The 27,190-nt window shown below is 39.6% G+C and overlaps 1 protein-coding gene across 5 annotated transcripts in view; it reads left to right on the forward strand.

Moving 5' to 3' along the window:
• The window catches only part of LOC131426423 (atrophin-1), a 388,733-nt gene extending 364,290 nt beyond the window's left edge, over nucleotides 1-24,443 (forward strand). For 2 of the 5 annotated variants that reach the window (XM_058589125.1, XM_058589130.1), the window contains 8 exons: nucleotides 2,704-3,003; nucleotides 9,204-10,942; nucleotides 11,008-11,657; nucleotides 11,727-12,106; nucleotides 12,428-12,460; nucleotides 12,641-12,935; nucleotides 17,161-17,287; nucleotides 17,416-24,443. In XM_058589125.1, coding sequence (XP_058445108.1) covers nucleotides 2,704-3,003; nucleotides 9,204-10,942; nucleotides 11,008-11,657; nucleotides 11,727-12,106; nucleotides 12,428-12,460; nucleotides 12,641-12,935; nucleotides 17,161-17,287; nucleotides 17,416-18,502 — 4,611 coding nt within the window. In that variant the 3' untranslated portion in view covers nucleotides 18,503-24,443. The remainder of the gene's footprint in view (nucleotides 1-2,703; nucleotides 3,004-9,203; nucleotides 10,943-11,007; nucleotides 11,658-11,726; nucleotides 12,107-12,427; nucleotides 12,461-12,640; nucleotides 12,936-17,160; nucleotides 17,288-17,415) is intronic. The other 3 variants (XM_058589126.1, XM_058589128.1, XM_058589129.1) reach the window with 3 other exon arrangements.
• Nucleotides 24,444-27,190: the final 2,747 nt, after the last annotated feature.

Below are 27,190 nucleotides of genomic sequence, written 5' to 3' on the forward strand. Positions count from 1 at the left end.
GATCTAGATCACACAGTATTTCATATCTTGTACGCTCTTTTCTACTCGTTTTCTCAAGCGGTTTATTTTTACGCGGCTTTCTTTACGCGAAGTTACGCGGTTTTCAATGCGAATTTTTAAAATTATGCAGTTCTCTTGTTTGTCTTAGCAATGCACGAAGTTTCTCTGGCTCTGAACTCTCTGACACTTTTCGATGGAAAAATTTTTTTTTTCGAAATTACACCAAATCTCGACGTTTTATGCATTTCTAATACACTTGGCATCACATAAAAAAATGTTTTTGCTTTTAAAAGTTCATATCCCGCTGAATACAGTGATTGTTGGGTCCTTTGATAACTTGTAAAAAAAATATATTGGGCCTCGAAAATCAATTGTCTGTGTGGAACTAAACCGGAAAAAAGTAGGGCTCAACCAGGCCCATAATTTTCGACTTGAAATTTTTAACGGATTTTTTAAATATTTAATACTGTGCATTGTCTTGAAGAAACAATAATGTTTTCTTTGCCATATGCGGTCGTTTTATTGCAATTTCAGCATTCGAACGCTCCAATAACGCTATATAATATTCACTGTTAATGTTTTTTCCTTTCTCAAGATAGTCGATAAATATTACACCACGCACATCCCAAAATACCGAGGCCATTTCGTTTCCAGCCGATCGTTGTGTTTTCGGGCGCTTTGGACGAGGTTCACCAGTTGCTGAGTGGACAGCAACTGATGACGATCGTTTTGATTCCGGAGTGAAGTGATGAATCCATGTTTCATCCATTGTCACATATCAACGCAAAAATTCCGGTTTGTTACGTTTAAACGTGGCCAAACACTGTTCAGAGTCATCAACACGTTCTCGACTGCGTTCTGCATCATCGGTGTCTCTACGACCACGTTTGAAGTCAGCAAACCAACGTTTTATTGTTGTTTCTGATGGAGCGATCCATAACACTTTTCAAGTCATTGCTTTGCTTGAACGGTATTTTCCCCGTACACTGCTTCGTAAAATTAAAACACGAAATTGATTTTGATCCATCGTTCTGAAAATAACAAAGATAGCGTCACTCTTGGCACACTAACTCACAGACTATTGAAATGAATGTTATGACTGAAATAAACCTAGTGCCATCTATGTGTTAGGCCCGAGACTTTTCAGCCATGTTTTATTTGTTCGGCGAGCAATTTTATGTCTCACGAAAGGTTGAAACCGACAGACAATCTATTCAAACATGGTTTCATTTTCTTCACGCTCATTAAGATATCTTGTAATTAATTATTTTTTGTGTGAAATAGGAGTTCGCGGTCTCTCAAAGATTTTGGGTTAGTTACTTCATTGCGACTTGGTACGTAAACTAATGCATATGATTCCAAATTACAAATGGGAATCGCAGCTGAAGGTTGAAGCTTCACAACGCTTTAGATAATTTGGGTAAAAACCTAGTTGTAATAAATGTTTTTTTTTCAATTTTCAAAAAAAAACGTCCGGTTTCGCACCTGTCTCTCCTAATAATAAACGGCTGATGAGAAGCTGTTGGTTCACGGATAGCAGTTTCATCCATTTTTAAAATACTGAATACAGAACACCAAGCTAACAAAATCAATCAATTTTACAGTACAATTTTTATTAATTTCAAAAAACGTCAGGTGTGTCTTACGTTTCGAAATATGTTGCGATATACCGAACTGTTCATCAGTTAATAGCAACTGAATTTCATATGAAGGCATGAAGAATAGCAAAGTTCCAATTTCCGATAAAGTTCTAATATTTCGATCAGCATCACTAGTTTCTGCGATACGCAACTGCCTATGGTAATATCAAACTTTGGCACCACCTACTGAGGGGCACTTTGACAGTAAATTAATCGGGCCCGATTGCCCGATACAAATTTATTTATAACCTGTCAGAATTGCTTATTCTTTCGTGTCGCCTAGATTTTTATGTGCCTGTTGATGTTTGTGTGTGGAAATTAATTGCACAATTAATCAAACATGTAGATTTATGTGCCTTCTGCTGCCGGTCGGTCGGACTGCCTGCCGCCACCCAGACGAGAGGGACACGACGAGTATTATTAGTCCACTCATTCACCTTGTAGTTATTGTAATGAATGGATTATTTCTCACTAGCCTTCTCTCGTTTGTACCAACACCCACCCAGCCAGCGATCAAAGCGAGTGGCTAAATCAATTGAAAATTAATAAATATTGATTAGCCGATCCGTCGAGATGCACTTGACATAATGCCAATCGGATTAAATGTTCTCACTTGCCTTGTGTGGAAGGGGGACTGCAGTCGCAAACCCCCCCATACTCCCCTCGGATAGTAGCGTTATCTGTTTGCAAATTGATTCCATCAATAATTCATCCCGATCTATTCATCCTGAAAGTATGTAAATTTACAGAACCATATACCGCATATCCTCACACACACACACACACACACACACACACACACACACACACACACACACACACACACACACACACACACACACACACACACACACACACACACACACACACACACACACACACACACACACACACACACACACACACACACACACACACACACACACACACACACACACACACACACACACACACACACACACACACACACACACACACACACACACACACACACACACACACACACGTTATCAATTATTAATCCGCTTTTATTCTGTTTCTCTCTCTCTCTCTCTGTTCACAGGGTTCTGATGGAGGGTCAGTTGTGTTCGCGTCCACGCCCCAAACGCAACCGGCACAGGCGGTGCCACCGGTGGCGGCCGCGGCTCCCAGTCCAGCAGCGGTACCTCGCAAGTCGGACTTCCCACCGACTGGGCTGCCCCTGAGCAATGGTCCGCTGGCCGGACTGGCCGGCAGTGCTAGCCCGGTGCCGGTTCCACCCGGAGCCAGTGCAGCAGGTCCTGCTCCACCGGCACCGTCCCCAGCGCCAGCAGCGCTTCCACCACCAAGCCTGCCACCGCCTTATCCTACGACACCGATGCAGGTGAGTTTTCCGGAGCTTATCCTCCGAGCCGGACTTAGTATAATACTCAATAAAGGACCATCAAAATTTCACATGATCCTGGTGGTCGGTCGGGCGGTCGTAAAAGTTGTTCCCGAGATGTTTTCGTTATCGACATCAAAAAGCGCACTAAAAGTTGACCACCACCAGCAGCGGCTTGAAATATCGTGACACTGGGCTGCTGCCTAATTTGCCGCTTAATTGTCAATCCGGTCGTTTACGCCGACATTCGATGTGACATTTATGCGACGCCGAAGTAACACGATCCGATCCGAATCGCGCGGGAACCATAATGTGCCGACCAGCTGCCGCCTGCCCCCTCGGGGCGATTATGGCATGTTGTGTTGAAATGGACCACGAAATAATCGTAAATTTTTCAACTTAATTACCTGCGGGGTTTGAATAGATCCCTCCCAAACAGGTTTCTTGTTTTACCCTTGTGCCGGGGAAAATCGCTTCGGTTTGACTCTTTTACATCCGCCCGGTTGTTGGCTTTGTGCGTTGATTTTTTTCTGTTTTTCTGCATATGATCCGACAGATTGACTTTTGATCTTTGTTTCGGAACTTTAATGAGTGATTAGAAAACATGGAAGAAGTGGTGATATACCGTGTGTCATTCAATCTTCGAATTTGCGAAACATCCCATATATTAAAGTATGGGATTGTAAAATCATAAAATGATGAAACCGTGAAATGATTAAATTATTGAATCATAAAATCGTCAAATTATGACACTATAAACCCATGAAATCATGCCATGATCATAAAGTTAAGAAATTCTTGAACTAAGCTAGCACTGAGTTTTAAACTAGTTTATAGGTTTCAAAATATTTTAACCTTAATTTTCGGTTCAAGTTTTTACAATTCTCGCGAAATCACGTTTATTTTTACGGTTTTTACATTGTTTCCGATTTTCCTAACCCGTTTCGGACAGTTGTCTCCTGTACACTCTTAATTGTTTCCCGCAACCCGCTTCGTTAATATCGTTTCATCGATAACAATGCTGCCGGTTACAACAGAAGCTTTGTAGAAATGTTAGATTTTGAACCTTTCCCTTGAATTTTTCTGATTTATCTGATACTACGATTTTATTAACCATAGTTATAGTTCCATGATTTACAAAAGTGATTTTTCAATTTCATAGTTTCCAGATTACCCGATCGCATGGTTTTTATTTCGTTTTTCATTTCATTATTCCGTGATTTTATTGATTTTTGATTCTTTAAAATTTCATTGTACGGCTCTATGATTTCCCTATTTTATGATTTCCTGTGCTACAATTGTTTCATGGTTTCATGATTTTAAGATTTAATTCTTTATTGATCAAAGAAATATGAATTTAAAAATCTGAAAAAAAAATCAAAATTCTATTTTTCCATTTCACAATCTCATTTTTCTGTGATTTTTGAATTGCAAGACTTTGGGATTTTAGGATGTCAAAATTGTATGATTTTAAATCTTTTTGATTTTATGATTTTCATGATTTTCTCCTGATTTTCCCCGGTTTTTCTGACTTTCTTCTGATTTTCATGGTTATCTGATATTCCTGATTTCCCTAACTTTCCTTGTTTTCTCCTAATTTTCACGATTTTCTCCTGATTTTCTCCTTATTTTCCTGATTTTCTCTAGATTTTCGTGATTTTCTCCTGATTTTTCTGATTTCCCTGATTTTTCTTGTTTTATCCTGATTTTCCTAATTTTCCTCTTATTCACCTGATTTTCATGATTTTCTTGTCTTCCCAATTTTTCAGATTTCTTTGTTTTTCCTGATTTTCATGATTTTCTCCTGATTTTTCCGATATTTCTGTTTTTTTCTGATTTTCTCTATTTTCTCCTGATTCCTCAATTTCTTTATAATTTTCCAGATTTTCCTGACTCTCTCCTTATCTTTCAGATTTTCTCCTGGTTTTCCCGATTTTGCTGTTTTTTTATTTTCTCCTGATGTTTTCGTTATTTTCCAGATTTTCTCGTAATTTCTTCGATTTTGTTCTGGTTTTCCTGATTTTCTTCGGATTTGCCTAAATTTCTAATGATTGTTCGATTTTTCTCCAGGTTTTCTCCTAATTCTCTTCTGAATTTCTCTTGATTTTCTCCTGAATTTTCTCATTTTCTCCTGATTTTCTCTTGATTTTCCAGATATCCTGATTTTCCTAATTTTCTCCAAATTTTCAAAATTTTTCTCTGTTTATCCTTATTTTCCCCTGATTTTCCTGATTTTTCCGTTATTTGCCAAATTTTCTCGAATTTGGATTTTCTCCCAATGTTTAACTGATTTTCCTAATTTTCTTCTTATTCACCTGATTTTCATGATTTTCTTTTTGTTTTCCCAATTTTTCAGATTTCTTTGTTTTTCCTGATTTTCATGATTTGCTCCTGATTTTCCCGATATTTCTGTTTTTTTCTGATTTTCCCTATTTTCTCCTGATTCTCCTGTTTTTTATAATTTTCCAGATTTTCACCAGATTTTCCTGACTCTCTCCATATCTTTCAGATTTTTTCCTAGTTTTCCCGATTTTGCTGTTTTTCTTTTGATTTTCATGATTTTCTCCTGATTTTTTCGTTATTTTCCAGATTTTCTCGTAATTTCTTCGATTTTCTTCTGATTTTTCTAATTTTCTCCTGATTCTCTCCTGAATTTCTCTTGATTTTCTCCTCATTTTTCTAATTTTCTCCTGATTTTCTCTTGATTTTCCAAATATCTAAATTTTCCCAATTTTCCCCAAATTTTCAAAATTTTCTTTTCTTTTCTTTCTATTTTCTAAATTTTCCTTACTTTCTCTTGATATTTTTCTGATTTTTTTCCTAATTTTTCTAATTTTTGTGTTATTTTCGAGATTTTCTCGTAATTTCTTCGATTTTCTTTTGATTTTCCCGATTTTCTTCTCATTTTGCTAAATTTCTAATGATTTTTCTAATTTTCTCCTGATTTTCTCCTGGGTTTCTTCTGATTTTCTCTTTATTTTTCTAATTTTCTCCTGATTATCTTTTGATTTTCCAGATATCCTAATTTTCCTGATTTTCTCCAAATTTTCATTTTATTTTCTCCTGATTTTTCCAGATTTTTCCGTTATTTTCGAGATTTTCTCGAAATTTCGATTTTCTCCCAATGTTAAACTGATTTTCCTAATTTTCTCCTGATTTATCCGATTTTCTCCGGATTTTTCTGAATTTCTAATGATTTTCTCCTGAATTTTCTCATTTTCTCCTGATTTTCTTTTGATTTTCCAGATATCCTAATTATTCTAATTTTCTCCAAATTTCAAAAATTTTCCTCTGATTTTCCTTCATTTTTCCTGATTTTCCCTGATTTTCTTGAATTTTCAGTTATTTTCCAGATTTTCTCCCAAAATTTAACTGATTTTCCTAATGTTCTCCTGATTTATCCGATTTTCTCCGTTTTTTTCTGATTTTCTCCTGATTGTAAAAATCATTTTCCTTATTTTCTCCTGATTTTCTTCGGATTTTATGAATTTTTACTGATTTTCATGATTTTTTTTTTATTTTCGCTTGATTTTCTCCTGAATTTTCTTATTTTCTCCAGATTTTCTCTTGATTTTCCTAATATTCTCCAAATTTTCAAAATTTTCTTCTGACTTTCCTTATTTTCTCCTGATTTTCCTGATTTTTTCGTTATTTTCCAGATTTTGTCGCAATTTCTTCGATTTTCTCTTGATTTTCCAGATTTCCGAATTTTCCAAATTTTCATTCGGATTTCTAAATGTTCTTCTAATTTTCCTTATTTTCTTTTGATATTTTCCTGTTTTTTCCTGATTTTTCTCATATTTGCGTTGTTTTCCAAATCTTCGATTTTCTCCTGATTCTCCTGAATTTCTACTGATTTTGCTATTTATTTCTGGTTTTCCTAATTTTGTCTTAATTTTTCTGATTTCCTAATTTTCCTAATTTTCTTCTGATTTTCTTCTGGTTTTCTCCTGAATTTTCTAACTTTCTCCTGAATTTTCTAATTTCCTTCTGATTTTCTCTTGATTTTCCAGATTTCCTAATTTTCCTAATTTACTTTCCATTTTCCAAATTTTATTCTAATTTTTCTTATTTTCTCTTGATATTTTCCTGATGTTTTCCTAATTTTCCTCATTTTTGCGTTGTTTTCCAAATTTTCTTGTAATTTCTTCGATTTTCTCCTGATTTTACCTGAATTTCTACTGATTTTTCTATTTATTTCTGGTTTTCCTAATTTTGTCTTGATTTTCCTAATTTTCTCATGATTTTCCTATTTTTCTCTGATTTTCCTGATTTTTAGGATTTCTCCGTTATTTTCTAGATTTTCTCGTGATTTTTTTGATTTTCTCGTGATTTTCCTGATTGTCCTGATTTTCATGGTTTTAGAATTTTAGGATTTCAGGATTTTATGATTTTCCGATTCGCCGGTTCGGATAGTAAATGGTAAAAGACCTTTATCACTACTTTCCGACATAGCAGAGACTTGGGTGATTGGCATTGTTCAGATGCCTAAGCCCAACTCCTCTGGTAGAAGATAAAAGTTAAGTTACTAGAAGATTTTCTGCTTGCTTAAATGACCCTCTGTCACGTCTCACTTTTTCCGTTCCTTATTAATTTATTATTTTATGACTAGGATTTTAGGATTTCAGAAATTTAGTGTTTCAGGATTTTAATTTATTCAAAATGCAAATCTTAGATTCATCGTTACAAAAACTCAATACGATAATCAAAAAGTCCAAAATTCTTGAAACTACAAATAAACTTACAAAGTTTAGGGCTTCCAGTAATTCCTTTTCGTGTAGGACAATTTTGAAAATTTCAAATTCGTTCAATTAAAACTTTTGATTAATTGAATGGTGCTTGTTATGACGTAAAATCGCCGTGAACTAAGTTTAGTTTTTATCTGTATCCTGTATATTGAAAATTTTCAGACAGAAATCAAACCCACAACCACCGAATTTGGAAAAAGGGTATTATGACAAATGTCCTTCTCAGATACTGTATCAAATTTTCATTATGTCAAACACCCCACCCCACATGGATATTTCCAATTCAGACAACCGACCGAGGCCGAATGAAATTCACACAAATCCCGGCAGTGACTTCCAAGTACAGACTAATTCCCTCCCCCCTGGCGGGGGAATGGACACAAACCGTTCCGAGATTTGCCACATCCGCACACCGCAACAGAACGGATCGTGCCAATATCAACAATTCGATAATGGTTACCCTAATGAAATAATCATATCGGCAATTAGGGGGCCGCATGTTCGGCTTCAGGACGGACGCGTGTGAAACCGTGGAGTGCCGCTGCCGGCAGGCCGGCCAACGGTTTGAGAATCTGGGGCGACAATTCAATTTCGGTTTGCCGAAACGAACAAATATTTGCATAATTGCATTGATTTTCCCTGTCCGTTTCGCGAATGGTCGGTTCAGTTCCGCATTACGCGATGGTTTTTTTTTCGGTTGTTTTTATGCTTCAGGGCAAAAGGGCAGAGGGTGAAGGGCAGCCCATTTCGGAACTTATTTGCGCGTAATGGACTCACTCTGGCTGGTGGTTGGCTCTATTGAATATTTATTCCCACACACACTAAGCGGGGGATGGAGGGTTTTGGAATAATTAAAATTGCTTACGAATTTATTGGTGGCAGCAGCAGGGAGGGGAAAAGCGCAATCTGCTCTGTAGGACGACGTGCTGTAGGTTGTAATCTGATACGGGAAATAGTGTTGGAATTCCCGCGCACAAATCGGTGAAGCAAGAGGCAAAAGGGTTCGCTGAAATGCGAGAACCAGATTATCGAGTGATTAAATTGAATGATTATTCGAGTTGGTTTTATGCTAATATGAGTATTCAATTATCTGCCTCCAGGCGAAATCCGAGCGTCCCCCGTAGTCGTCGGGGAATTCATGCTTTCAACTTTCATGTCTCCGTCAAGGCTAGGCTATTTTCTTGCTGAACACAACCGCAGGCTGATTTATGTTTCAATAAAATGCTTAATCCGGTGACGCTTAAGTGGCGGCGCCCCTGAGTAACAGGTTCTGCCGCCGAACACCTGAACTAATAGCACCACTTTGCATCCTAATAGTCACTAATTTAATAGCTACGAGCCCAACCACGAGTACCGTAATTAGCATAAGCAAGCACATTGACAACGTATGTTTTTTTTTCACTAACTCTTTCTCTTTCTGTTCCGTTCTATCGAACAACAACAAAAAAACAGGTATCCAATGGTCCGATAGGAACCCACCTGACACCGATTGGAGGTCATCCGGCTGTTGGTGTGGCGTCACCTCAGTCACAGCAAGCCGTGGCATCACCCCAGCAACCGCAGCCACCTGCGTCACCACAGACGGCAGGACTGAGCAGTAAGCCACTGTTGCCAACGGCATCCGCTAAAATTCCGGCAACGGCCGGTACCGGTATCAGTCCGTTAAGTACAACAACGGCGGCGGCGACGGTAACCGCAGCCCTGTCGGCGGCGGTGGTGGGACCCGGGAAACAAGGTTCCAATCCTCAATCGCCGCTGCAGCAAGCTATGGCAGGATCCGTTCCGTCACCGGCAATGCAGCAACCGCCGACGACACCACAATCTCAGCCGCCGCCTTCACCCCAGCAGCCGCCTCCGCAGCACAACAGTAACAGTAACAGCAGCAGCAGTAACAGTGGAAGTGTGAAGCCTTCATCAGTTCCGAGTTTTATCGGAGCTGGTTCCTCATTTGCACCCTCGACGACGGCGGCAGCTCCTCTACCGAATGGTCTTCCGCTGGTAACGGGACCAACCAATCTCTCGAACAGTGGACTAGGCCCGACCAGTGGAGGCCAACCGTTACACAGTAATAGCAGCAGTAACAACAGTGCAGCGCCATCTTCACTGCCGCTGAATGTACCGCACACCCCCCCGGCAGCAACACCGGCCAGCGGACAAAGTCCGGCCATTCATCCATCGGTGGAAAGTTCGCTGGCAGCACTGCGAACCCACAGTCCGGTAGTGGCAACCAGTGCTGCACTTTCGGCGGCCGTTACGCCAACCGGTTTACTGAATGGATCTCACATGACCCACCCGGGAATGCCACACTCGGCATCGATGATGATGCAAAACGGCATGGGCAGTTTACCGCACTACCGGACGGCGTACCCGGGCTATCCACCACTCTACTCACCGTACGGGGCCTATGGAAATCCGTATCTGTCACCATCGGTGGCCCCACCAAACCTATCGCCTCGAATGCATCCGGTTGGTCCTCCCGGACTCGGTGGATTACCGCCATCTATGATCGGACTTGGCCTAATGGACTCTCGGTTGCAACCGCCCATGTCCGGAGCTAACGGTAGTCCGTCTCAGCTGCGCGATCGCGATGCGTCTCCAATGGGACAACCACCGTCGAAAACGGTCCGGCCTATGACACCGAACACCAACAGTAATGGCAGCAATAGTAACTCATCGTCGGCTCCGTCAGCAGCTACGGTTGGCGGCGGCGGGCCACATATTCCTTCACCGCACGGGATGAACTCGACGGTTCCACCCGGGGCGACACCTCCGACATCCCACCAACAACCTCCATCTCAGCTGACGCATCCCGGAACGCAATCCGGTACCTCCTCCCATCTGTTACCTCCTCATCATCTGGCAGCAGCAGCAGCAGCATCACAGCAACCACCTCCGCTCTCTCATCAGCAGCCGCCACCGCATTTAGTGGGACCTTCCTCGCATCATCCGCTAGCGGTGGGACCACACTCCACCGGGATGCCCACGGGAAGTCATCATCTACCACCATCAGCTTCCCACCATCCGCCTACCAGCAACAACAGCAGTAGCAGCATGGGCAGCGGCGGCAGTAGTAGCAGTAGTAGTAATAGTAATAGCAATAATACCCATCCACCACATCCGGCTTCCAGTAGCATGGCACGAACGCACTCCCCGCGCGGTCATAGTCCCAATAGAGAAAGAGATAGTTATAGGTAAGAGTTGTCTTTAAATACCACAAATAGGTTTTCATTTTTCAAATGTTGCTTTTCTCTTGCAGTAGTAACGTAAGTAGTTTATCCCGGTCGACACCCGGTTCGGCACTACCGTACGGCAGTGGTGGCAGCAGCACGAGTAGTACCAGTACCGGTGGTCCACCGCCGGGTCCGTCTCCAACGCTTCCTTACAATTCGGCTGGTCCACCTGCACTCTCCTCACCGGCGGCGGTGGCACTGTCGTCCGTTTCGGCAGCACAGTCGGCCGTTTCTTCTAGTCTTACCTATCCGAAACCTTCGCTAGCGACGGGCACCAGCACCAGTTCTAGCGGTACCAGCGGCAGTTTACCACCGACCGGTCCACCCGGTTGGCATCCATCGATGGCACCGTCCGGATTGATCAGTTCGGCATCGGTACCATCCTCGCACTCACCGGCGGCTTCTTCGGCGGCGGGTTCTGGTGGTGGTGCCAACGGAAATACTAGTTCTTCCTCACAACTGCGACCAACTCCTCCGTTACCTTCTGCCTCGTCCGCTGGAGCCACACCAACGACGCTCTCTGCCGTACCACCAACATCCTTCCCGGTGCCACTGTTTACGGCACCGTTACCACCACCGGCTGTTTCGACCGCCAACAATACACCCTCGCAACAACAACAACAACAACCGTCAGCACCACTGCCGTTTTCGGCCGAGTCGCTGTTTTCAACGAAAGGTAAATATCTACTCTCACTCACTGAAGGATTGTCTGTCGATAGTAAATCTTTTCGTTTTCATTCCACAGTTCCCGACCAGGCGGATATGCTGCGACGTGAGCTTGACAATCGGTTTCTGGATCGAAGTGGGTTGAGTTCGGTACCACAATCGCCATACCTGCGGCAGGAGTTACATCATCACCAGCATCAACATACGCACCTTCACCAGCATCAACATCAACATCAGCATCAACCGATCCTACCGACGGCGGCAGCGGCTACGCCTGCCCTGTTCCCTCCACCGCTGTTTAAAGATGTACCGAAAATCGGAGCCGTAGATTCACCCTTCTACCGGACAGGACTCGGTATGCCCGCCTATCCCGGTTACGCCCCCGGAATGCTTCATCCGGGCCTTAGCGGTCCGACTCAGTTCGTTCCACCAAGTCACCTACAATCGTTCGTTCCGAAGGTAAGTTGCTTCCAGCTCCTTCTGTTCTCGCACGACAGCTGCGCTCCCTCTCTTCTCTCTCGCTCTCTCTCATCACTGTTCTACGGTAGTGTTGAGTTTGCTAGATGTTTTTTTTTGTGTTTTGTTAAACCATTGTTTACTGTCACATCACGCATTGCGCCAATCATCACCAACGCAGCAGCAATCATAAAGCTTTATTTTTTTCTTGTTTCTTTCTCGTTTTTGTTTTGGTTCATAACCACTCATCACTACCACTATCATCATCATCATCTTCGTCGACAACTACAACAACTACAACAACAACAACAACAACAATCACAGCAACAGGCGCCTCCGGTTGACCCGAACAAGAAGGTAGGTTCCTCCATTGCCATCCCATGTAATATCACTAGCTATTGCTTATCTCACTTGTTACTAACTTCATTTCCGCTTGTACGTGTTCTGTTGATTGTTTCTCTTCCCCTGACTCTGACCGTTGAACGTTTTTTACTAACAGATCTCTCGAACCCTCTTTTATTTTTACTGTACTTTCAGAAAACTGGCAAATGGAACGCCATGCACGTGCGGATAGCGTGGGAAATCTATCACCACCAGGCCAAACAGAACCCGGACAAGGCCGCATCGATGAAGACGGCTTCGGAAATGCTGCGGCCACCGTCCCACATGTACCCACCGTCGGCCGCGGCTGCGGCAGCCGCTGCCGGGCTGGTCCGACCGCACGATCTACCGCCGGCCGGTTATCCGCCGAGTGGGATGCCCGGACGACCCGGACCGTACGAATCGGCACCACTGCCGCCCAGTTTTATCGGATCGGCTGCTAGTCATTTAGGTGAGTTGCCTGGCTTTCTACAATGTCCAAGAACAATTTTTACTGCATTGTTATACAAATTATTTCAAATCGCCCTCAAATTACATTTAATTAACACCACATCTCGAGTGCTATAATTAGAGAGGCATGCAGCGACCCGCTTTTTTTTTCCTTCCAACTGAATCAACTGAAGAATTGTGTCGTCTAAATTTGTCAATCCTGTTCAACATTTTATATCAAATCAAAACCAGTAACTTTATACTTCAAATCATTTAGTTAGAGGGACATGCAGCGAACCAGTTTTTTTTTTAATGTTTAGTTAAAGATTGCTTAGAAACTGGAGAATAGTGTGGTCTAATTCCTAATTTTTAATTCAAAATTTGATATCTAATCAAATCTTTCGACTTCGAATTTTACAGCTACCAGTGTTTCGAATGCTATTTGCATTCAAGTCAACAGACTTCTAAGCTTGTACACTGAGGATGAATGCAAATAGCATCTGTCTGTCAGTATTACGCTGGAAGTAAAATTCAAGGGAACTTCCATTTTTCTTTTCTAAAACAATTTAGTTTTATTCTACAAACCGCTCGAACCTTAAACATTTACACATAGAATTCAATAACTATTTCTGTTGAAAAGAATAGAGAACTATCGTTTTCAACAAAAAACTCAAGTTCACTCATTCCTCTAGAAGAACTAGTTCTTTTGAATTGTTCACGAACGGATCGCTCATCTCTAAAGAATAGCATCATCTTATTTTTATCAAATTATTTGAAATTTTTTGTCTAATCAAATCAAGTAACTTTACACCTCAAAATCAAAATTCAAACCGGTTATGTGCACAAAATTTGGCTTACCCCTGAAAGAAATTCATATAATTAGAGGGACATGCAGCGACCCAGTTTTTTTTGTCTAACGTCTAATTATCCAATTCGTTAGTTGAAGATTGCTTATTAGCTGGAGAATAGTGTTGTCTAAATCCTGTTACACTCAAGTCGTTTTTAGGCAAGACTACGTACCGTATAAAACAATCGTATGAAAATCGTATAACTTTAAAAATTAAAAAAAAACGCATAGATTTTAAAGTTCGCGTTAAAAAACCGCATAGTTGTGAAAATTTACTCAAAAAAAAAAAGAAAATTTGCATGAAAAAAAAAACGGATAACTTTTAAAAAATTTTAAAATCCGCGAAAAACCGCATAAGTTTTGAAATTTGCATGAAAAACCGCATACATTTGAAAATTTGTATCAAAAACATCGCATAATTTCGGAAATTCTCGCAAAAACTCTGCATAACTTCTAAAATCTGCCTAAAATAACACAATTTTGAGAATAAGCATCAAGGAAAACCGTAAAACTTTGAAAGTTTCCATGTAAAAAAAAAACCGCATAACTTTGAAAATTTGTATTAAACAACTGCACTTAAACATTCGCGAGAAGAAAACGCATAACTTAAAAAATTCACATTAAAAACCGCATATTATTGAAAATTTTCGTTAAAAAACCGCATAACCTTAAAATTCGCATGAAAAAAACCCGAAAAACTATGAAAACTCGCATAAAAAGAACCGCATAGCTTCTCTAGAACTCACATTAAAAGAATGCAAAGCATTAAATATTCGGAAAAAGCGCATAACTTTGAAAATACGCCTAAGATTTAAAAGTTCGGATTCAATGCGAACATGCATATTTTCGAAAATTCGCAAAAAAAAATACGCTAAAACTTGAAAATTGGCATAAAAAAAGACGCCTACCTTTTGAAACTCGCGTTAAAAAACTGTATAACTTAAAAATTTCACATAAAAAATCGCAAAACTGTAAAAATTCGCTCTTAGAAATACCGCATAATTCGTTAAAAAACCGCATAATTTTGAAAATTTGCGAAAAACGCATGATTTTGAAACCTCGCTTAAAAATCGTAAAACTGAAAATTTGCATAAAAAACGCATAATTTAAAAAATTCGCGTGAAAAAACTGCTGAATTTTTTTAAATTTTGCATAAAAATCGCATAATTTTGAAAATTTGCTCCTTATATAAAAAATAAATTCTATAAATACCGAAAAATCGAAAATTCACAAAAAATGCTACCGCACAACTTCGAAAATTCGAATTAGAGAACCGCGTAATTTTTAAAATTCTCTTTAAACAACCGCAATTTTAATTCTGAAAATTTTCATAAAAGCTGCATAATTTTGAAAATTCGCTTAAAGGTCGCAAAACTTTGAAAATTTAACAAAAAGAACCGTAAACCCTCAGAAATTGGCACAAGACAAACCGCATAACTTCGAAAACTTGCATTGAAAAAGCACATAAAAATTGAAAATTCGTGTTAAAAAACTACACAATCTTGAAAGTTCGCGATAAAAACCGCATAACTTCAAAAATTCGCATTAAAAAACCGTATAATTTAAAAATAATCGCAAAAAAACCGCCTAACTTCGAAAATTTGCGTTAAAAAAGCACATAATTTTGAAAATTCGTGTTAAAAAACTACACAATCTTGAAAGTTTGTGTTAAAAAACCACATTATTTAGAAAATTTGCATTAAAAAACCGAATAATTTAGAAAAATTCGCAAGAAACTGCATAACTTCGAAAATTTACATTACAAAAGCACATAATCTTGAAAATTCGTGTTAAAAATCTACACAATCTTGAAAGTTTGCGTTAAAAAACCCGCATAACTTCGAAAATTCGCATTAAAAAACCGGATAATTTAAAAAAAATTTGCAAGAAACTGCATAAATTCGAAAATTTACATTAAAAAAGCATATAATCTTGAAAATTCGTGTTAAAAATCTACACAATCTTGAAAGTTTGCGTTAAAAAACCGAATAATTTGAAAAAAATTCGCAAAAAACTGCATAACTTTGAAAATTTGCGTTAACAAGCCGCATATTTGCTATACTTCACATAAAAAATGTCATAACCTTGAAAATATCGCTTATCTTCGATAATTCGCAATACAAAATAAACCGTATAATTTTGAAAATTCGCATAACAAACCCGCATAACCTTAAAAATTCGCATAGAAATAGGTGCATAAAGAACCACATACAAAAAAAACTTGAGTGTATGTTATTCCAAATTTGATGTGAAATCAAATCAATTGACTTCATATTTCAAGCAGTATAATTCGAGGGACATGCAGCGGCCCTGCTTTTAGCCTAGTAATTAGTTGAACACTGTTAATAAAGGTGGGCATTTTGTGAAAAATCGAGTTTCAGTCCCAGTTCGTACTTTGAATATTTTCGGAGATACTTTGAAGCACATAAACTTTGAAGCGCGTTTTCTAGAAACCGTCCGTTCACACGATAAAACTAAGACTACTGATTCAACCTACTCGAGTGTTTTTTTATATTGTAAGACGTTTTACAGAGAAGTGCACGAGCCTCTAATTTGTATAAATAACTTGGTTTTAATTTTTTATTTTCAATAAAAGTTACAAAGAACCTATTTTTTTTTAGTTCATATATGTTTGTATGATTAAATGTAGCTAAGTATAAAATATTCAAATAGAAGATCGGAGATACACGCACTTGTGACAGGTCTCCTGATCAATTTGATACATTATTTGGATATGTCAGAGTTTAACTTTGAATGGGGTCGTGTGAATGGGAAGTCGACTTTTCTAAAACCAATTTCGGGAGATGGTCGATATGTTCGCCATTTTGAATAGTTTCAATATATAAACATTGTTTTTCTTATTCTCAAACTTGCATCTACAGATTCTCAAATAAGAATTTTTCGGCATACCCCGGTTTCTGTACAGTAAAGTAATTAAAAAAATTAAGTAACTTTACACTTCAAATTGTAGAATTAGAGCGGCATGCAGTGACCCAGTTGTTAGCCTTGTAATTAGTTGATGATTGTTTATCAGGTGAAGATTAGGCTCATCTGATTTGTATCAAATTATTTGAAATTTTATGATATATCAAATCAATCAACTTTATACGTGAAGTATTATAAATAGAGGGACATGCAGTGACCCATTTTTTGCCTAATAATTAGTTAATTAAAGAATAGTATCATCGAATGTTTAATCAAACCGTTCGAAATGTTATGCGAAATCAAATCAAATATTTTCATACCTCGAATACCATGATTAGAAGGGTCATGCAGCGCCTCTGTAGTTTTGCTAATAATTAGTTGAAGTTGCCCAATTTTTATCAAACAAGAGTTCATCAGGAATCTGAACTAATTGGCTCAATTGGCACGTCAATAACGTTCCTCTTCCTCGTTCCAGGTGTCTCCCCCTTCGGACGGTACGCATCGCCGTACGGTGCCTCACCCTTCGGTGGCCTGTCACCTTTTTCGCGCGAAATGAGCATGGGATCTCAGATGCCCGGTTCGCTACACGACCCGTGGAGAAGGTAAGTCGATCGGTTTCACTTTCCTCGAGCTTGCTATCTCGCTTTCTTTCTCTCTCTCTCTCTCTCTTCATCTGTCTATCTTTTGTTCCCTTTGCCACTTGTTAGTTTGACCCGTTACTAAATTTCAGAATCCTTTCCAGTGCAATACCACGCAGTGTGGGTACGTATCAGGCGGCGCCACCACCAGGAGCGGGCGGAGTGTGGCCACCGGCAATCAAGCAAGATCCGAGTATAGCGGCGGAAACGGCACGCCGAGAGGCGGAAGAGCGCGAACGGCAACGGGAGCGGGAAGAGCGCGAACGAGAACGGCAGCGACGAGAACGGGAGGAACGTGAGAAACAACGCGAGCGAGAACGTGAAGAGAAACTACGGAAGGAACAGCAGGAACGAGAGCGCGAACGTGAACGCGAACGGGAACGGGAACGAAAGGAGAAGGAACGACGAGAAATGGAACGACGGGAGATGGAACGGGAACGGATGTTACAACAACAGCAGCGAGAATCAAAAGCGGCTGCTGCAGCGGCCAGTGCGAATTCGATGGTACGAGATCGATCTCCTCTGCGAAATGGAACGGATCTCGATATCCGGATCAAGGAGGAACCTCGAAAGGACGAAGAAATGATGATGCGAAGTCAGGCAGCTGCAGTAGCGGCAGCCTCGGATCCTCGCTATCACCCGTCTATGATGCCTCATCCGTACATGACCAGTCGACACGCGCACATGCTGCCCGGTGCACAATTCTCCCGATCGATGCTACCGCCATCAATGGGCATACCATCGCACTTCCCACCACCGGGACCGTGGGGACCACCCGATCCCTTCCGAGACTATCGTTTGGAATCCCTGCATCAACTTCGATACAATCCACTTATGGACGTGTACCGGGCGGAGGAAGCCAAGGCATCTCTGCTGTATGCGGCCCAATCGGCAGCACACTATCGAAGTAAGGAACCAAGTCCAGTTCCACCACCACCTTCTCATCACCGGATGCAGCAGGGACCTCCCGGTGGACCGGGTGGCCCAACGGGTGCTCCCCCTGGTAGTCTGAAACCACCTTCCTCACATCTGGGACCACCACAGAACGGTCCGGGACCGGGTGGACCACAAGGAACACCGGGAGGACCACCACCTGGATCCGTTCCTGGAATGCCCGGTGGTCAAATGCCGGTGTCGGTCGATATGCACAAAAAGGAAGACTCCTGCCAGTCACGATGATAGTCATCAACGTCCGCATCATTGATCGTTATCGATGACGATTGAAGGAGCAGACGACACCTACTACAAACTCACACACACTCACACCGAGCACCCACACAGACAGACAGACAAATGCAGCAGCAAAACGAATCAAAATCGTACTACATCTCGATAGTAGGTAGAGGTGAGTTGAGTGCGTGCGTTCGTGCGGAAAGTACCGGCGCCATGGGGGCCAGGGCACGCAAAAACCGGCATGTGATCGCAGGGAGGCAACAGAAATATAAGGTAAAAACAACAACTGGTGATATTTTTAACTTGTAATTAGCATTACAACATACAACACTCACACACACATAAACACATCCTTACATGCATGCACACAAACAAAACACGTTGAGTGTTGAAAAACAAAATGGAAGAAAATAAATAGAGAAGATAAAAACAAACGCGAGAAAAAAAAACAGCACACGTTTAATGTAAGTAGTAATGCCCCGTTTACACTTCTGCTGGCTGCCAGCATGCTGGTGTCAGTGTACTGCCCTCTTAGGAAAAAACGTTCAACTGTGGTCCAATGATCCAAAGTATTAGACCAACGAAGGACCACCGTTGAACGTTTTTTTCCTCAGAGGGCAGTACACTGACACCAGCATGCTGGCAGTCAGCAGAAGTGTAAACGGGGCATAAGTGAGTAAAAAACCGTAGGACCGGGCGCAGCGCAGAAAGCGGAAATTATTAGTGAGATATTTAATATATATACATTCAACAAAAAGAGAGCGAGCGAGAGAGAAAAAAAACGGTCCTCAACCCCTCCGGCGATCAACAATACGGTGGGGTTTTGGGGATACGAACAAAAATTATGCATTTTTTTCCTCAAATTTAGTGGAAAACGACACGCGCGAATGCGAGCGCTAGGTGAGAGAATGTGCGCTGTAGATTTTTTTCCCGATCAACTTCCCAACTACCACCCCCCTCCCCCCTACTACTCGTCCCATTCTCCACCTTCTAATTGTTAAGCATTGACAGAAAACAAAACAAAAAACCCAGAAAAAAAAAACGGATGAGTAGCGCGAGAGCGAAAAGCAAACAGCAAATAATAACAGTAACAACAACAACAAAAAAAACGCATGTACTTTATATACAGTGTAAATGTTAAGTAGTGATATTTGTATAAAAAAAAAACAAAATAATTTATATTTGAGTCGATGAGGGAAAGGCACCAGAAAATTACCGATGTGTTTTTAGTAGGTCCAGTGCACACACAAGCAAACATACATACATACTCGCCGATAAATATAGCATCTAGAGGCATAATTTTGACAGCTGTGCGTGTGTGGTGTGTTAATAGTGTCTACACGGTTCATAGGAACCATCTGCGCTCGCGTGCGTTTGTGTGTTTTGACTTTTTCACTAGGGAGAAGATCACATGTTTTTTTTTATGTTTGCTAAACTTTTCTAAAGGTTTAAAAAAAACTGAAAAGTGTTTCACTTTTATGTTCAGTTTGTAGCAGCAATGTCATTCATTTCAGTTTTTGGTTCTACCACTTCATTCTTCGTTCGCAAACGGCTTGAATTTTGCCGATCAGCAAGCCTTGACTTTGACGTATTCAAATTTTGTGCTTCTGACAGATAGGCCGCTAGCATTATCTTTTGTTGTCTATTCGGAATTGTTCCATCAAAGGAGTTTCCTGTGAAATTCTCAACGAGTGAGCGCGTCGTATCGTGTTAGTGCGGTCAAAAGTCGAGTATTTCCCTACTTTGGCAACTCGATGTTGTAACACAGTAAGATATTTGCTGGCGTCATCTCAAGTGACGGTCACGATAATCAAAAAGAAGAAGAAGAGGAAGTTCGCGATGAGGTTTGAAAAAGTCTCTAAACTCGAACCTGGTGTGGTAGGTTTTTTTAAAAAAAAAAACAGAAAATGTAATATTTGGAACAGATTTTTCGTCTATACTAGGATTTATCGATTTTATCGCTTTTTACCGATTGCGATTTTGTTAATACGAGTTTTATTCAAAAAGTATCGCCAATTTTGAATGTTTGATCTTTCCGGTCGTTTTAAAAGTCCAGTCCAGGGATGCCTCAGGTGCACAGATTAATCTGTGTTTCACAGATTTTCAACAGATTTCTGAAATTAATCACAGATTTTTGAAATCGATCACAGTTTAGCTCCAAAAGGTTGAGTAAAAAAGTACAGAGCGGTTGGGTAGTGAGACCTATTTTTTTTGCTCACTAAAATGATTCCGATCAGCTATTATGGTACGGGAAACGTGCACAGATTTTCACTGACAAGTCTTGGCTTGATCACAGATTCTTGGGAACAAATGACCTGGCATCCCTGGTCCAGTCAGTTTTTGACAGCTCTTCTTTGTGAACGTGTTTTCAGGGATGCCAGGTTCACAGATTAATCTGTGTTGCACAGATTTTCAATTTTCTGCACAAATTTTAAAAATGACACAGATTTTTGAAAATGATCACAGATTTTCACAGATTCTGGAAAAAATCACAGATTTTGACGGATTTTTGAAATCGAGCACCGTTTAGCACCAAAAAGAACAGAGCGGATGAGGAAAAAAGTACAGTGATTTTGATCTGCTGTTATGGTACGGAAAACGGGCACAGATTTCCACAGACAGCGTTTGTCTGTTGCATACGGTGAAGCTTCTTTGGGCAAAAAAACACGTTTATCGATGGTACAAAATGTTCTCAGAAGGCCGAGAAGATGTGAACGATGAAGAGTGTTCTGGCCGCCTAAAGCTTGCTTCAGATAGAATTGGAACATAGACAATTGCCTGTATTTCAGTTATTTATTATTGAGTTCAAGATCTTTTTTTATACAAATGTAGCGTTTTCTTTTTACTTTCAAGAAAAAATACGAATAAAATGATTCGTCACGGTTTCGAAGAAATTCTCGAATTTTTCCCTTTAACACGGTTCATTAGGCGGCGCACAGCTTCTTCGTCCATCGTTTTAGCTATCTTATTCCATCAGGTGGTCATCTGATTGATGCCTTTGACAACCTTTCCTTTTGCCTTGAGTCTCCTCTTCATGATTGCCCAGTATTTCTCAATAGGGCGGAACTGGGAGCAGTTGGGTGGGTTAAGGTTTTTCGGAACAAACTGGACCCCTTTCTCTGCATACCATGCTTTAACGACTTTGCTGTAATGACACTCTTTTTGGTATAGTTCCGATGTCATTGTCTTATTTGTAACGAAAACTTTCGTTAAATAAATTTTCTTGCAAATTTGTCGGCAAAAACAAATTTAAATTTGGCTGAAACACCCCCCCGAGCCGTTGCCAAGTAAAATTTTTGACCTAGGTTTCATCGTCCATCAGAAGACACCCGTCGAACTTGGTCAGCACCTGGTCATATAGTTTCCGAGCACGAAGTTTGACCACACTATTCTGTTTTATGGTACGATTTGGCTGTTTGCTAGCTCGATACGACTTGATTCCTTCCCGGAGTCGAGTTCTTCTCACGGTACTATGGCCTGCACCGAATTTTCTGGCCAAATCACGGTCCGACAGATTAGCATTCCTCTTAATCGTCTTCAAAATCTTACCACGCAGTTTCCGGTCGACAGTTCCACTCCGATGATTGGCTTGAGGCTTCCGAATCGTCGTCAATGTTTCCTTGTACCGTTTGATAACGCGTCATACGGTATTTCTGGGAAATTTCAGTTGTTTAGCTAGCCTAGATGCAGACCACAATGGATTTTCCAAATAACTGTGCACAATTTTTTCCCTTCTTTCGGCTTCCATGTTGATTGTTTACAAAGTACAGTCGATTTGCGGAATGTGAAAAATAATACGTGAAGCTGACAAAATTCCTGATACGTGGGCGCCAAGAACTTCCAAATCCGTCCACCAGGAGGGCCACAAATGAGCAAAAGTTTGTTCCAATTCTAAATGAAGCAAGCTTCACTCGTCCAGTTCCAAAAATTTCACCTTGAAAATACGATATTTATTGTCGTTTTATTTCAACCCACTTTCATAAATCGCATGTTCAATTGTTTTTTCTAATAAATTGTGTGCGCATCACATTTTTAAACCGACCGAAGAGTTCCTATGTTTTCTAGTGCAATATTACAAATTTTAGTTTCTTTCAAAAATAGGTAATAAAACCGATCAGTCTACACTTGAAGGATCTTCCCATAATTGATAATGGCAGCACTTTCCCAATTGACAGCTCGAACTCGAATCTCACCGGCCTACTTATCAATTTTTGTTTCAATTTCCGCTTGTTCCGCTCTGTTTATTTACTAATTTTTTTTATGCACGCACAAAAAAAAACAATCGCAATCGATTCCGGTGATCTTCTTGGTAGAAGGAAAAGCGAACAAAAAATTAACTCACAAAAATAACACCACAGACGTTAGTGCCAAAATTTTCGCCTGGAAATTGTTTCTTTGTTAAAGGAAGCTTCCGCACTTACCATGCTGGTGTCCTTCGAACCGACGGAACCTGGCTCGGGGCGCAAAGTGTATGTGTATGTGTGTGTTTGCACTCGGCAGAACAAAACAAACAAAACCGTGAAAAAAAAGTATCGATGTGTAGATAAGTTGACGTCGTCGTAGATACAGTAAAAGAAAACAAAAAAAAAAATAAACAGCAGCAGCTGCTGCAGCGACAACACAAGCAAACAAGCGAAAGCAAACTGTAAAGTAGAATCCTAACGAAACACAAACCTAATTTAAAAAAGAAGAAGAAGAAGCAGAAGAAGGAAAGAAACATGCAATTGAGCAAGAGTTAGAAAAAATGAAAAAAAAGGTTAAGATGCAAGTAGGAAAGTATAAACAATTTTTTTCTGATAGGTCTAAACTATGACTAAGCTCGAGCGTGCGAATGTGGATGTGAGTGCAAGCTAACGACAAACGGTGATTAATAATCATTAAACAAATTTAAAAAAACTATATAAATATAGATATAGATATGAGCTACGAGCAGTCAGACTAAGAATCGATGTGAGAGATAATTATTATTAGTATTGTAATTAAATTGAACATAAAAAGTCGCGAATATTTAGCGAAAACACAGAAATCGGATCATAGCAATTAGACAAAAATTAACACAAACCACAAAAGCTGAACACACACACAAATAAAATAAATTAAAAACAGAACAAGGACGCTCACAAGCTGAGTTTACGGGGGACTGTGCGACCCAAAACAGCAAAACAACAGAAATAAACGCTCGAATGGAAGAGTAATTTCGCTAGTGAAACAGCAACAATGAGAAAAAAGAAAAGAAAACAACATTTACACCTTCGAAAAAGGGAGTGGTTGTAGAAACGTGTCGTCGTCCTTGTCCTAGAAACAGGTTAGAGCTGTAGCCTAATTTAATTGTCCCGACATTTTTATTTATTTGATAGTCATTTTTTTAAATAAAAATATAAAACAAATGAAAAAAAAAATGCAAATCAATCAATTATTCATTTTTTTGTCGCCTATCAATTATTTTATTATTTTTTTACGAATAAAACCATTCATACTCAGAAAAAATCATTTCTCTTGTGTTTTATTTCATTTCGTTTTTCGTCCCTGTCCTGTCCCAGTTTTCGTTTGTTGAGTCGTCGTCAAACCATCGATTCTCTCGCCGTTTTTTTGGAATGGAATGGAAGCGAAAGAAAAATGAAGCACATACATACAAACACACACACACACAGAAACATTCAACAGCAGCACTGGCACTGGCACTGGTGCGCGAGAAGCACACGCAAAAAAAAAAAGATAATACAAACGTTGGAAATGGAAGAGCTGAAGCAAAAGAGAACAAATAATAAACTATGACTATATAGTGTAAAAAAATGGCATGAGAGGAGAACATGAAACATTAATGAGGCGAGTAATTGAAACAAAAGAGAGAATAAAATACTTTGTAATTGTAAGAAACAAGGAAAAAAACGGAAATCATTATGATTAAAAAGTAAAATAGTAAGAAAAAATAAATATTTAAAAAATATTGAATCTTGCCACGGTTTTAGAATTTGTTATCCGAAAGCTCTCGGATCCCGGCGGATTCGCACATGAAAAAAATACATGCTTATTTTTCTTCGTTGCATGCGACAAGATGACATGGGTAGTAATCGATTACATTATCAAAGATAAACTCAAGACAGAGTGGTCTGCGATTTCCCGTGTATCATTTTAAATAGGACCCCTCGATGAGTTCGGTTCACTGTCAGTTTCAGTCTTTTGAAACAAAACTCCAAGTGTCTGATCACTGCATGCGCCGTAACCATGACAATGTTTGTTTATGTTTGAAAATAAAATAGCAAGTTACAGTGCGAACTATATTAAGCGATTTTGCTGCATATTCAGTGATTCTTAAAATAAGAAAGGTAAAATTAGAACTATTGCTTATAATTTATTTCGTTTAGTTTAGTTATAAGCGCGACAACTATGGAGGGGCAAGGCACTTTTTGCCCCCCAAAAGATTTATTGGAGGGGTCATGCCCCCCCAATATTTTGACAACTGGAATAAATATTATAAAATTTGCTGTTCGTAATAGTAGGGAAAATGTTCGTGATTTTTACTTGGGTGCTTTTTATTTGCTTTAACCTCTTCGTTTCTTTTATAAAAATGCTTTACATATTGCAAAGTTCAATGATCTGTAATAATACTTTTTGTCCCCCCCCCCAATATTTCATGGAACTTACCGCCCCTGATGAAGGTAAACGTATGCTTGTTTCTTTTCTCCCTTTTATTGTTCCCATGGCTTTCTGCCGGAGCTAGTCGACGCTTATTAATAAAGGGTCAATAAAATTAAATTATTACTGAGCCGCCTGGTTCACGATTACTGACCCAACATTTTTCAATGGATCGTACGAGACATTGTTTTCTTGAGTTTATCTTTGACACTATCATGTTCAAAACTATGATTGAATGCGAATGATGCACTAAATTGACAGAAAACTAGTTGGCCACGATGACCTGCCTCTGTTGCCATGGAGAAAAAAACACACCGGTAATAACCTTCCAAGACTCCTCGGTATACGGCCAAAGATTCGATCGGTGCACAAAACGAGCAATCGAATGTCGTTTACGCTTGATGCCAAACCTAATCCAGTTTCCACCCTAACTGCTGTCAGACTCAAGCTTAGTGAGCTGAAATTCGAGTCAGGTTTGCTCACACATTCGTTGCTAAGTGCAAACCCCATATAGTTTCGTGTAAAGTGTTTGTGTAAGAAATCTACCCTTGATCAGTTTCAGTTTTGTCGTGAATACGATTTACTTTACTATGGGGTGCCTTTTCAAAATTTACCCTCTGAGAGAGTGATAAGTTTTTGATCGTGAATATCTCTTGTTGTATCTAACGAATCAACATAATTTTTGCTACATGCCATCGGAAATATGATCACAATTTTATGATAATATTTTCAGTTGTGTGACATAATCTCAAATAATTCATATTAAACTTTTCTGAAATGTTTGTTATAAACAAGCATCAAAGGGGATAATCCATAAGGCGCGTTTGCCTTGTTCGTATTTTTAAAGCTCATAGCTCAGTGATCTGTGAAAGGATTTATATAATTTAACTACCGATAGAATCGAAATTTTTCAACTTAAACGTGTATAGCAAAAGCATTGAAGTATTTCAATAGTACACTATTAAAAAACCTGTCTCATTTGACCCATGGCAACACCAGCCAATCAGAACGCGTTCTGAGGAAGAGAACAAAATATCTGCTGCTGTACAACAAATCGTTCGAGAAAAATGTTCCGAAAAGTGATGAATATCGTAGTGAGTTCCTCAATTTGGTCCTTCTGAATGCTAGAAACGAATCCCTACAGCATATTGATAGTTTCTTTCAATAAATTATGCAAATCCGAAACGAAATAATTGACATTAAAATGCGGTATGCGGCTATTTTTATAGCCGTTAGGACCGCCCATTAGTGAAAAAGCTACAAGCGAAATCACGTAAAAAGAAAGCTCTTAACAAAAATTGGATCAGTTTGGATTCTATCGCCACTGCGAGCAGATGCATTTTGTGTCGTTTGCAAAGTTAGTTTCGTCTCCGACAAGAGCGATTACTTCACAGCTGCCAGTCATTTGCATTGATGAAAAAACAACGGTGGAGAACATTACAAAAAATCAGGATTTGTTGTTCGCAAATTGAAGGTAAATGTCCCCAGTTTAGTGCCTATCTAGAACAGTTTGGTTAGATTTGTGCCCTTTTCGCTGTGTGAAATTCACAGTAATCGAGATCGAGTGAAGCCTTCTTTGTTTTTGCGAAAAATGTTCCAGAGTTTAATGTCGTAGAGAATTACGCAATTTGACCCTCCTGAAGTCACAATTATTTTATTATAAAGAACTATACTGGTTATTTCATAATATTTGTGTTTCAGAATGTTGAATGTAACTAATCTGTACTTTAGTTTAGGTGCATCGTTTCAAATTCTACATACAATTTCAAACAGTTGATCAACTAATTGATATTCGGAAGTGTTAAGGAACATGTCAGTTGTTTTCGTATTCACGACATCTAGTTATGTCTCTGATTTAACCCACCCACCTTTTTTCGAAAGAAAACGACATAAACATCATTTTATTACTGAAAAATTTCAAACAAGCAATTAAATCTAATGAAAAAGTGTGAAATCATTAATTTATGGTTCTAGCCTGAATACAGCACTGCCAAACTCATAGGAAAAAAAACTTTTATGAAGGTAAGCATCAACTCACAACTAATGCCGTTCGTAACT

The sequence above is a fragment of the Malaya genurostris genome, chromosome 1 (assembly GCF_030247185.1).
Source record: "Malaya genurostris strain Urasoe2022 chromosome 1, Malgen_1.1, whole genome shotgun sequence".
Taxonomy (NCBI): domain Eukaryota; kingdom Metazoa; phylum Arthropoda; class Insecta; order Diptera; family Culicidae; genus Malaya; species Malaya genurostris.